Raw genomic sequence first — 12,967 nt, forward strand, 5'->3', positions numbered from 1 at the left:
CATGAGAAACCTGAAAGCTATTCGATTTTATTAACAATGAAATATTTTTAAAGGGCTGTCAATGAGCTAGCATGTGATGGCGACTTATTTGTTCCACAAATAACTGTTACCTACCATAGGCTCAGACTCTTCAGGGAGCCCAGGAAAATAGTGGTAAAAGGAAACGGCTTTTGCCCTCAAGGAAACTGTGGCCTTCAGGATTTCCACACGCCACCCAGCCATTGCAGCACAAATTGCAGATTTCCACAGAAGGCCAGAGTGTGAGGAACTAGCCCAGAGAACTTACAGAGGGCTCCAGAACACATTTCTTCTAAGAAGATTTTTCCACACTCAGACCCAAAGGAAGAATGTGAAAGTTGTCAGGTGATGGAGAAGCACTGAGACAGGGGCGAATGCGTTCTTGGCGGAGTGAAGAATGCCTGCAGCCCTGGACTTGCTATAAGTTTATTGGAGTCAATCTGTCATGTGCTAAAAGGAGTCGTAGGACAAATAGCTTGTCTTGCAGATTGTATTGTTGTGAAGCAAACAAGCCAGAGTGCACAAGCAGCCCTTTCTTCACCTCCCCTGGCAAAGATAGCACTCTCCTACACCATCAGTTTATATCATGTGCTCAGCTCATACAGTCATGGTCAAAAAAGGCACTGAGACTTCACTCATTACCTCTCTGATAGGAAAAGTCTGTTTTCAGTGAATTTTTGTGTAACTGTCAACCAGTCATGTTCATTGAATGGAAGTGGCTTTTAGAACAATATGTTTAATGAGATAATAAACTATCACCCAAGACACAGAGAGAGAATGATCCTAAGTTAATCAGCAAACAATTTGCACACTCACATGTATGTCCACAACTCATGCATAGCACCACAGTGGCAGATACTCATAAATAATTGGTAAAGATCAAAGATAAGTTCTCCTTATCTTACCAGGGCTTCTCCACAGGCCAGGGAGAATCTATGTGCAACATGTGTCCTTGCACTCCCAGCAGGCATTGCGATTCCAGCCGTCACACAGAGAGCCAGGTATTTCCCAAACCCAGAGCTCAGATCTTTGGGGTATAACTTTAGAATTGAAAACTTCAAGTAGAAAGAACAAAAATTCTTTTAAGGCCATGCATAAACAGAAAGGCTAGGACACATAGGGTGCATAGCATAAAAGAGAATCAAGATACCAAGTCCTGGACATCTATCTACCTGCCGTCACCACAGACAATGATGAGGGACCTGGTCTGCATGTGTTGCATAATGCTCAGGGCTGATATTACAAAGATGCACTTGAGGAAAATGCCTTTGGCCTGTGTGTCATGTGGCAAATCCTGTACATTTGTATATTTCACAGCAAAATTAAATGTGTAGTTGGACATCAGCTTGCATCATTCTCAGCCCCAGCTGACTCTTGAAATTAAAAGGCCTTCTGGTTCAGACCATGTTGGGGCATGAACACTGCTGCATTAAAGATAATAAGCAGCTTAACTGACGTGAAGACATGAGAAACAGAAAGGCAGAAAATACAAGATAGCCTCTGATAAGCCCAAGTAAGTGGCTCACACAATCAGGCTGAATGCGCAGATGGAGGAGGCCCATTTGGACCTCATTGGCTTTGTGATTCTATCAAGATGAAAGATGAACTTCACCAGAAATATTTTATTGGTTATCCCCTGAATAACACCCTAAATAACAGGGGTCAGGTGGCTGTTACGGTAATAAGAGATGTGACTTCATATTGATTCAGGAAAGATAAAAACAGAGCTGAGTTTTCACTTCATGTTCTCTCAGGTAAGAGGCCAAATGAAAATAATGCAATGGAATACATTCAATATTCCAATCCCTTCTTGGTTCTTGAGTAACAGGAAGGATATATACGCAGACTTAGTGTTTTCTTAGTACTCTCTCACATTTTTTATTGTGTTCTCTGTTTGAAAGGAATGCTGCTTAACTCTTTGGACCAGGACTGCATTTTAATTATTTTTATTCCAGTCAATCGCTAGTGGAAAATAAAGAGACATGAATAAATGAATAAATGTGCAGGATCTCTGTTTTCTGTAATGAGAGACTAGCTCTAGTCTTCCCGCAGTTATGCAAATCCCCTGAGACACTTCTGTTTCAAGTATGAGTTCTTCTGGCTGAGTTTTAACCTTTGTCTCTGTAGTCATTCTAGGAGGCCTACAGTTGCAACAGTAGATCAGGAAGCCGCCTGAGTTCCTAGGCAGAGCTTGCGACTGTCACTAGTGCGTATAGGCCGTTATTCAGCACATTGCGGCCCATGTGAGCAATCCTGCAGAGTCTCCCTTAGTTTAAAATATCGTTGATTTTGCCCACAATGAATCCCTTTGCTTGAGTTCTAGAAGGTTACTGAGTCCAGTGGTTGGCATGGCTGTATATATATTAAATGTACATGTCTCCCCTGTTGGAGAGACCTTGGATTTTCTTAAGTCTCTTACATTCAAATTTAGCACTAAATCTCCTCTGCCCTTTGTCATCTAATGACCTAAGCAGCAGGTTGGAGGTCTGCAATCAGGGACTCTCACCTGGGACTGTAACAGCCACCCTCAAGAAACCTTTTACAAAGTCATTACATGTGTGGCCCAGTTTTATCAAAGGAGTGACTAAAGGACCCATACAATGCAGTCCTGTTTGTCTTCCAGCCTTTGCTTTTCACTCCATGCTTTGCTCTGTGTGATGCCAAACTCTACCTGATTCCCAGGGGCCACGCAGCCATATTGTGTATCACTGTCACCATGTCTTACTCCATGTATTTCTATGGTGTATGTCTGTATCAGTCTGCTCTGTTCAATTTCTCATTTGTAGAGAACTCTGAAAACCACTCTGAAACTCCGGCAGCTCCTGTTCTACCTCCTTCAGATCCTCCTAAGCCTAAACCCAAACCTAAACCCAAAAAAACACCTGTGCCTCCAAAAGGGGCTGCCGCTGGGGCCAGCCACAAGGGTGACGAAGTGCCTCCCATTAAAAAAAATGCCAAGGTTCCCGGTAAGCAGGCCCCTGTCCCTCCACCTAAGCCAACAAGCCGAAACACGACCCGAGAGGCTGGTGAGTATGGTGCCAGTGAGCTATGGGGTTGAGTCCAGGGTGTGTGCCTCTGGGATGGGGCTACTTGTTTCTTCCACATGTGATGGGTTTTTAGTGTCTTAGAATTTAGTATCAGGATTCTACTTTCACACACAAAGGAGATTTCTTTGTTTCTGTCTACCAAAGGAGATTGTCTATTGATTAGTTCACTCATTATATTTCCTTTGTTGGAGGGGGTGTGGAAGAGATGTTTCTTATTTTATTTGAAAGGCATAAGCAGAGAGGGGTCTTCTGTCTACTCATAACAACCAGAGCTAAGCCATGCTGGAACCATGGGCGTTAAACTTCTTCTGGGTCTCCCACAAGGGCCCTAAGCCCCATCACCAACAGTTTGCCTTGATCCAGTGGCCAGTAGCTGGACTGGAAACAGAGGAGCCAGGACTTGAACAAAGCACTCTGATATGGGGTGTGAGTATTCCAAAGGTGGATTTACCTTCTGTACCACACCTATTTAGTCTCATCTTAGAAAAGACCCAGCTGCAGGACACAGGGAGCAGTGTGCCCAATGAATGATGCTGATCTGAAATGATATTCTGTAGACATTGACTGACCTACCTATTTGAGTTTATGTGTGGCCTTTTGGCTTGGGTTTTCTTTCTGAAACTGCATATGCAAATACATCATTTATCTCTGACATATTTGCTGGATCTTAACTTGTGAAATCTCCAGCAGTCATAGTCATTCCCCTTCTGGTAAATGACAAAGTGTTTGTATCATTTGGGTCAGCTCCACCACATTCCTTTATTGCAGTCAGAAAGGTTTCGGTGAAACTGAAAGTTAAACGCTCAGGATCCTTTTCCATTTCCTCTCCCAAGAAAATTCATATTGTTATATGTGTGATGCTTTTCGAGATGCTATTACAAATCACCAGTAGTTGCATCATCTATAGTAGGTTTCTTCTAATCAGGTTGCTTAATGCAAAGAGGAACTTCCCTTCTTCCTGTGAGGTAGAAGGAAGAGGCCTGCCATGTTGGTTAGCTTTCAAAGCAGCACACATCAAAGACCGCATGCTCAAGGGCTTTTCCCTGTTGACATATCTGTAAAAATTCTTCTGTGCTGTGGAAAATCTACTTTCCTTAAAATAAGCAGCAGTACTTGTCTAGTCTACTAGGATTTGCCCTGGTGTCCATCCCCCCACCACCTCATATTGTATACCCTTAATGCTCAGTTCACAGAATGGTCCATCCACAGGATAGCAGCTCTCTCAATGCAAAGAGATGTCTCGCTCCCTGTGTTGCTCTTTCCCTTTCTGACCTGTAGCGTCTGGGTCTCTTCTAATAAGCTCTCCAGCAAAATGGCTCAGGATGATGTGCCTGGCAGCAGCACTGGAGCACCATTTATCTCCACAGGGACCAACTGTCCTCACATGTCAGTATCCTTTCTCGTTCTTGTGCGTGTTTCCCAGATGGCCTCACAAAGCCCCAGAATGCTGCCTGGAATGAGACAGACCCTGATCTGCTTCTCAAAGCAGAGTCTCAGACTGTCGTATTGCCTCTGGGGATTGTGGTCCTGTCCTGCTTCACTCACATGTGCGGGTGACTCACTATGGACTCAGCTTCAACTATCAAAAGAAAGCTGATGATTAACACAAAGGCCCAGGAACAGCTTTCATGAGAAATTCTGAGTTCTTACCAGATGGTCTCACGATGCTCCAAAGAGGGAAGAGTGCAGTCATTGTGTGCACTGTGTTGTAAGAGAGCTGGCAAACCCATATGGATGGAGACACATCAGGCTGTCCCAGGGCTATCACAAAGATGCAGGGTTGCAGCATAGACACCAATAAACTCATGTACAAAGATCATGTGTTGATAGTATTCAGGATCCTGTAGAAACTCTGTTTATAACCATGGAGAATTCGCCACATGATGACATTGTATTATTATAGAAATGTTGACTGGAATAGTCCATATGTAGCTGTTCATTTCCCATCATATCTACCGAATTCTTAGAAAAGTGATCAGTTAAAAATAGCATAGACCTCCAAATAGCCAGATGTTAGTGTATAGCATTCCCTTGCTTAACCAGGAAGGGAAGGCAAATCCTGCACTTTTTTACCCCCTTTCTTGTTAGATGTATTGTTAACAACAAAAGTTCATATTGAAGAAAAGTCACTTTTTTTTTCATCATGGCATCTATTCAAGGCAAAAAAAAGTCCTGTCACTTAGAAAGCATTTAAAGAAAAATATTACATAGTTTGAATTTGCACTCCAGATGTTGGGGGAAAAATATCTTTATCTGTAAGCCAGGTTAAAGTTAAACTTTTCTTTTAGAAAAAAAAGTTATCTAAAAAAGTAATAGAGTTAATATACAGGATATATTCTGTTTATCTGAGCTAAGAAAATATTTGGATGTGTTTAGGCATCAAATTTTAGTGTCCTGATTGTGAAAAATAAATTTAGAATGGACTTAGACTGAAAGGAATATGCTTAATGAGTTTGACTGATAGTCAGTAAAGGTTATTAATTATAAATATGTATCAACAGGTTTAGATTTGAAGAGGTAAAAATCTAACTATGCATATCCAAGATAATAAAGAGCCTATAATATAGATTCCTTGATCTAGTAATACATGAGATTGGGTTCTTTGCTGTAGTGCTTGGATCAACGAATCTTGCATCTCATCATATGTTCCTTTATCTGTTCTTCCTCATTAAACTTCCCAGTTGTCATCAATAAGGTCATAACCAGAGGTAAGTCACAGTAGCATCTGTTTGCAGTATGAGTCAGCTCCTCAACACTGAAAGAATATTTTCTAACAGGCATTCAAGAAAGAGGGAATATACAACATGAGAGTGGAAGCAACTAAGAGAAGTTTATAGATCATAAAGGTCATGAAACAGAAGAGGATTCTCTTGGGAGTTCACATCTATTTCCTAAGATGATACTTAAAGAAAAGGGCTAGTTAACCTTTTATCCCCCTGAAAATGGATTGGTTGAAGGCAGTCCTTCCCAGAAGAGGTAGATAATACCACTGCATCCTTTGAGGAATGGTCTGCTGGAATGTAAATGATCAGGAAGAGCTTTGCAAAGGTGGAGTCCAATGTTCTCAGAAAGATATGCTTTTCTGCCACATTATTCAGGTGCCACCATGTATATATTTTGTGTGGGGAAAGAGGTTTGTTTCTTTCTGTCTGCCTTTTGGCGTTGAAGAATCCCTGTCTTTCCTGTGTAACTCTATGCCTTTACCCTATCAATACCACACATGGAAATATAGGTTAACATGGTGAGCTGCTCGTTCAGCCACTAGGGTTTAGAGTTTCCTTTTGAAGCAGTAGGATTTGAGTGAATTTACTACTGACCCAGAAAGGAACTGGAACATACACCTTGGCCTTTGCAGAATGTAGGCCACCACTTCATTCCCAGAAAGACAGCATTGAGTATTTATGATTTGTGATAAGCCCAGCTGTGTGCTGCTTCCAGCTGGCTGCTGGTGTCGTACCCTCCCTATACACTGCAGCTCACTTCTCTGGAGCATTACAAGGGCTTTGTCAGGTACCCCACAGGATGAGGAACTGAGGGTTTTCCTATTGGCTTATCCAGCTTTAGACTGAAACAGGTGGAAACAGAGGGCTTTTGCCCCTAGTTTTGTTGTACCACTTGTTATACATAGATTTTTAGGTAAGCAGTGCATTTAAAAAAAAAAAAAGCCATTATCATTATTGGCTTACTTCATTGCATTTGTTTATCCAACAGATTTAAGGAGGACATTTTAAACATTGACACTTGTAACTTAATTGCTTTATTTGAAAAAGTAACATGTTCTCTGACTTTTAATACAGAATCTCTCTGTTTTAGCTGGTTCCTCTCATTCAAAAAAATCAAGTGGCTCCAAATCAACTTCACCATCTACTTCATCCACCTCATCTCGTCCCAGAGCTTCAAAGGAGACAGTTGCTAGCAAAACAGGGGCACTGGGGACTGCAAAAGGCAAGAAGAAAACTGGCAAGCAGCCAACAACATCTCGACTGTCTTCCGAACCTACCACTTCTGGCACAGAAGACCTTACAGGAGAGCTTCCAGAAACCAGAATGGAGAGTATCAAACCCAAGCCAGTTGTCCCAGGGACAGAGGAACCGAGTACAAGCAAGCCCAAGCCTTCAGTCCCTTCATCGCCCATGGCTCCACCACCTTCTCCCCCAGCCCCTTCTCTTCCTCTTGAGGATCAATGCATTGTTGCCTCAGACACTCCAGTTGTCCTGGTCAGCAACGGATCTGACCTGCCCGGCTCTGCCTTAGACCCAAGTCCATTCCTTTGGACTGAAGAACCAACAAACAGAACCACCCTTCCCTCAGGCACTGGCTTAAGTGTTAGCAGAGAAAATGCAAAATGGTGAGTTGGGACAAAGCTCATATTCCGTCTGCATACTGAAGATTACTAAAATAGTCTTTCTTTTATACTGTTGATAAAATTCAATTGATAAGGCAGAAAAATCTCCCTTTTGATTAGGTTCTGTGTCAATACTCTGCGTCTTCTCCATGGACTGTTCCCTTCATTTTCGTAGAGAGTTTATTTTGGACCTTTAGCACCTTTATATCAAGATTGCTAACTAGCTCCTGCTCACTTTTAAGAACTCACTTAGCCTTCTATTTCCCTTAAGAAAATAGCGAGCCATCAGGAAAGAACTTTTCCAAATTCTGAGTCCTTATTTCCAACCACAGCATTTCTACCTTTCATGTTTCCTCAACGTTGTACCAGCTCAAAGGTTATCTCCTTTGTGAAGTTTTCTAATACTTCTAGACAGAATTCGTTATTAATCCACTATTCTAAGACAATCCTTTTTCTCCTGTCTTTGGGACAGAAGTATTCAATAGATCCTACTTGATTGTATGTCCCCAGTAGAACAAAAATAGATTGCAGACACTCAGGATGCTCATTGAAACACTGAATACAAATAAAAAAGGGCAGTGGAAAATGGCCCAGGGATGCTGTACCTGCATGGGAGACCTGGAAGAGCTCCTAGCTTTGGACTGGCTCTTCTCTGGCTGTTACAACTATTTGGGGAGTGGGCCAGCAGAAGGAAGATCTTTCTCTCTGTATTTACTTTGTATATCTGCCTTTCCAATAAAAGCAAATAAATATTTTAAGAAAAAAAAAAAATAAAGAGAACAAAGGAAGTAGGAGAGAGATGAGGAAAAGCAAGGGAGGAAGCATATGTCGGGAAGTATCATTATGCTGTTAAAATCATATATATAATATACATGCAATTGATTCCCCTTATCAATTTTTTTAAATCATTTAAAAGTGTAAACAGCCTATTTCAGTATGGTAGAAGTAGTAGTTGAAAATAAAATGACCCTGATGCTTAATTTTATAAAGAGTATAAAGGAGGATCTTGAAAAAAATGTAGTTAGTCTTAACTTATTTGCTTTAAGAAGGTAATTCAACAAAACAGGCCAAGGAAGTGGATGTTGCACTTAACAAGTTAGTGGCCTCAGCTCATCCTAAGAGTCTTCAGCCCTTTTCATTCCTTACTTTAAACATTCACAAAGTACTGCAAATAGTCTTCTTAAAGGTAAATAAGACAGGTCTGCCCTCTTGTCCTACAAGTGTGAAGAGAGATTGTAAGTGAATAGCAGGTGAAACTGTCATTTTCATCCGGGTAAGCCTTAGAACTTTTAAATTCAACCTTTTTTCTCCCATTTCTAAATATAAAACCTATATTCACTCTTCAAATTATTTAATAGGCCCTCTTTCCAAAAAATGGTTTTAAGAGTTTTAAGAAAATACTATACTTAGCTGCTTTTGATCAAGCGTCTAAGATATCAACTGTATTTAAATGCTGAAAGTAATAACCTTTACTTACTGTATACCTATTTGATATAAGGAACTAAGTTCTATATATATATTATTATTCAATTCACGCAAATTTTCCCTGGCTTATTCCTGTTTAATAGATGAAAAAAAAAAAAAAACTAGCTCTGAGAGAAGTAAAATAGCCTAGCGAAGATTGCCCAATTAGAACTGGCAAAACCAGAATTTAAACCCAGCATCATACAGCAACTTCTATTCTCTGAATAATTTTTGTTAAGTTTTCTCGAGCTTCTATATTTTCTTTCCTGATAGTTCTGTGTTTTTATCATTTATAGAGCCAAATTTGGGAGGAATGCCAAGGAAAGATATATAAATATTAAATTTTACATTAGTTTGGTTGGCATTTTAAAAGAAGATATGGGAAAAGAAGATATTGAAGTGTAGTGGTTATGGTGCTGGTCTGAATGCTTTTTGTGCATTTCTCGGACTGGGTCATTTATAATGAAAAGAAATTTGTTGCCTCACAGTTCTGGAAGCTGGAAAACCCAATATCAGTACAGACAGTGGCAGCTGGGGAAGGACTTTCTTGCTGCATCATTTTGTGCATGTAGAAGATGAAAGACGCCAAGCGCAAGAAAACAAACACATCCCCATGAACCCTTTCATAATGGTGTTAATCCATTCATGAGGACAGAACCCTCATGACCTAAATACTGCCCAGTATATGCTACCTCCTAACCCTGTCACGTTGGGAGACTCAACACATGAGTTCTGGGAACTATTCAGTCCATCATAGTATCTTTAAAACTTCCAGCATGTAGCAAGTACTTTCGTTTAATTCTCGTGAGTGTTTTCTAGCCTTACAATCACTTCCAGTCTGTTGAACTGAACATTCTTCCTTCCAGCACTTATATTTTGCTTACCTTCTCTGTGCTGGGCAATATACCAAGCAGCAAGAATGCAAAAATGAATGACACAGTGTAAGTGATAGTTTCTAACAAAATGTTGTCCAGTACACACGGGAACAATAAATATTTGAGACAACATAAGAATTGGGGGAAATAGGTTGAATATAGGCTTATTATTCAGTGTACCAAAGAGCATGATATGCCATACAAAATGTTTCCCAAAGATGGTCCTAAGCATGCCAAGAACGAGTATCCAAAGATGACCTGACTGTACAGTTCATTTCCATGAACATTTGGGAACCACACTTTACTGGGCTAAGCATCACACTGTGTGCTGGGAACTTAATATCAGTTTTCAGCCTGTGTATGTGAAGAATTGTCAGGTGGAAGAAGCAAATAGCCATTCTCTATGTCTCCTGTGGCTGTCATCAGAAGGGGCACACTTAGGACATTGTTAGAGCATATTTTTTAGATTTTCATAATAATTTTCATCGATTTTCCTGCCAGTCAGGCTACCTATCTTAATTCTTGTGCAGAAATTTCCTCCTCCTGTATATTCTTCAGAATTAAAAGCTGCAACTTTAATTCATGCTTCAGGGTGTTTTGTGTTTGCTCTTGAATTAATAAACCTGAAATAGGTGGGCTCTCAAATTTCTTTCCAGATTCTTTCTTCAAGTGAATATTTGAATTAGAATTTTTGGCTCTCACTCACTCGCTCTACTTAGAACTCTCCCTGAGTTATATTTAGTCAAGTAATGTGTGAAGATTCTGTCATTTTATGAAGAGACTTCTGTTTGCAATACAAATATCAAAACTTTACAGAGGGCAAGTGGCTGTGTATAAAAAATACCCACCTCTGTTCCCATATGGCAGTGAACTAACTCTTTGGTAGACTTCTCTTCATTGGCAGCCTCATCAATAACACATATGTCTGGTATAACGTAAGGCAGAAACTTTTTTGAGGCCATATCCAACAGTGACTTGATTCTATTCAGTCCGTTTACACAAACATTTATAAAATGTGTGTTTTATTCAACTTGTCCCGGAATTGAGCAGGAGAAAAAATGAAAGCAAGGTCATAAATCGCTTGCTAGAAATTTGGAGTATATTTAATATTAACTATACTATATTAATCTAATTGATAAGATTTAGTGAAAAACATACATCCTATGATACATTTAATATGCAGACCAAAAGTCTTTAGCCTTGTTTCTAGTCTGGAATAGCTGTTGGAGTGGGCAACTCACCAAAGATCTTCTCCAGTTCCATCAACTACACATCAGAAGACCTGTCTATAGTATAACACATTTGTGAGGTATAAATGTATACTGAACTCTGAAAACTACTAAAAATAATGCATAACTGATATAACAAATTAGTAAACAATGACACAGACGAATATCAGAGCTCATCCCTTTTGTTCTGCTACCCACAATGCATTAGTGCTGAACATATCTTTCCAGTTTGCTATGGTCACCAATAGTAACTAATAGACTTAAACATAAGGAGCTTCCAGTGGCAATCAAGTAAAACTCCAGATCATAGATAAGTTTTTCTATTATAATAGTTCCATTATATACGATGAGATTTCATACCAGGGACAACAATGTAATGACTCTTCAAAAAACATAGAATTACCAGTTGAGCCAACAATTTTACAAAAGTAGAACTTGTATAATGAAAAGCTTTGAAAGCAGGTCTTGAATTTGTACTCTAAAGGTTCACAGCAGTGTTATTCACACTAACTGAAAGATATGTCCATTGAATGATGAAAGGAGGAGCAAAATGCATCATAAATAGAGAGAGAGATCATTCAGTCACACAATTAAAGGAAATTCTGACACGTGCTACAACACGAGTGAGTCATGATGACACCATGCCAAGTAAAGCAGGACAAACATGAAAGGGCAATTGCACAATTTCACTTACATGAGATACCTGAAACAGATTCATAGAAATAGAATGTATAATGGTGCTTGCCAACAGTTGAGGATTAGAAGGTATGAGGCTTTACTGGGAACAAAGTTTCAGTTTGATGAGATTAAAATGTTCTGCAAGTGAATGATCATCATTATACAATAGTGTGCATGTAAAGGCTTTCCTATTTCCCTGTTTGAGAATGAGAGTTTAGGCTATTGGGATTTCTAAGTGAAAAAAAAAAATGGATAATTTTGAGAGTACTCAGGTACAAGTAGAACCATAATGCAAAAGTTTAAATCCCTCATATTCTGCTAAAAATTACCTGTGTTTATTGTTCAAAGAATGCTTGATTTTTTTATTTGCTTTTTGTTTTTGTTAACGAGAACAGCAGACACGTGTTTTGTACTGGGAAGTCTTTTAGAAGTGTGATGTCTGAATTTAGATTATTCTATTTATATCAGAAAGTAATTTAGGGGATCTTCTGTATCTTCAGATGCAAATCACATGAAGTTTAGTGTATCATATGCTTCTGATGTAAAATATATTTTTTTATGCTTGCCTTTGAAAACTGCCAAGCTTTTTATATTTATAGAAGCACGTTAAACCAGACACACTTACTAAGCTAAATAATAGAAAATTATTGCATTCTTGTGCATCCCCTTCCTTCTAAAGAGTGTTTAACTTTCACACTTTCCATCTCATGTTATAATAGTCCTGCGAGGAAGTTTTACAAACGGAGAAATGAAAACAGACAATACATGACTTTCCCTGGCGATACACTGGCCAGGATGAAAATAGGATGAATTCCTATATTAACGAAAAAGTATACTTTTCCCTTTTAAGATCTGTTATTTAATTGAAGGGCAGAGTTACAGAGAAAAAGAAAGAGGAAGAGACAGAGAAAAAAAAGAGATCTTCCATCCACTGTCCACTCCCCAAATGACCACAGTGTACAGAGCTGTACCAGGGCAAAGCCAGGAGCCAGAAACTTCATGAGAGTCTCCCACATGGGTGAAGTAGTCCAAGGACTTGGAACATCCTCTGTTGCTTTTCAAGACCCATTTGCAGCGAGCTGGCTCACAAGTAGAGCAGCTGGACTTAAATTGGTGCCCATATATGTATGCTGGTGTTCCTGGCAGCAGCTTTACTTACTGTATCACAGTACTGGCTCCAGAAGGTATACTTTCTATTGCCACTAGCAGGCTACAAAGCAAGGAGTCCATTTGTGCAGGAACTCATAGGTGTTGGGAAGGCAGATAGGTTGTCAGTGATCAAAGTGTATTGTGAGTGCCCTGTGGACTGTT

At 39.7% G+C, this 12,967-nt stretch overlaps 1 protein-coding gene across 2 annotated transcripts in view; it reads left to right on the forward strand.

The window, feature by feature from the left end:
• The window catches only part of PHACTR2 (phosphatase and actin regulator 2), a 114,774-nt gene that overhangs the window by 63,304 nt on the left and 38,503 nt on the right, over window positions 1-12,967 (forward strand). Inside the window, exons 5-6 of one of the 2 annotated variants that reach the window (XM_040965664.1) lie at window positions 2,805-3,044; window positions 6,879-7,413. In XM_040965664.1, the coding sequence (XP_040821598.1) occupies window positions 2,805-3,044; window positions 6,879-7,413 (775 nt within the window). The remainder of the gene's footprint in view (window positions 1-2,804; window positions 3,045-6,878; window positions 7,414-12,967) is intronic. The other variant, XM_040965665.1, reaches the window with a different exon arrangement.

Source organism: Ochotona curzoniae, unplaced genomic scaffold (genome assembly GCF_017591425.1).
Source record: "Ochotona curzoniae isolate NIBS_2020 unplaced genomic scaffold, NIBS_Ocur_1.0 scaffold_3890, whole genome shotgun sequence".
Lineage (NCBI taxonomy): Eukaryota > Metazoa > Chordata > Mammalia > Lagomorpha > Ochotonidae > Ochotona > Ochotona curzoniae.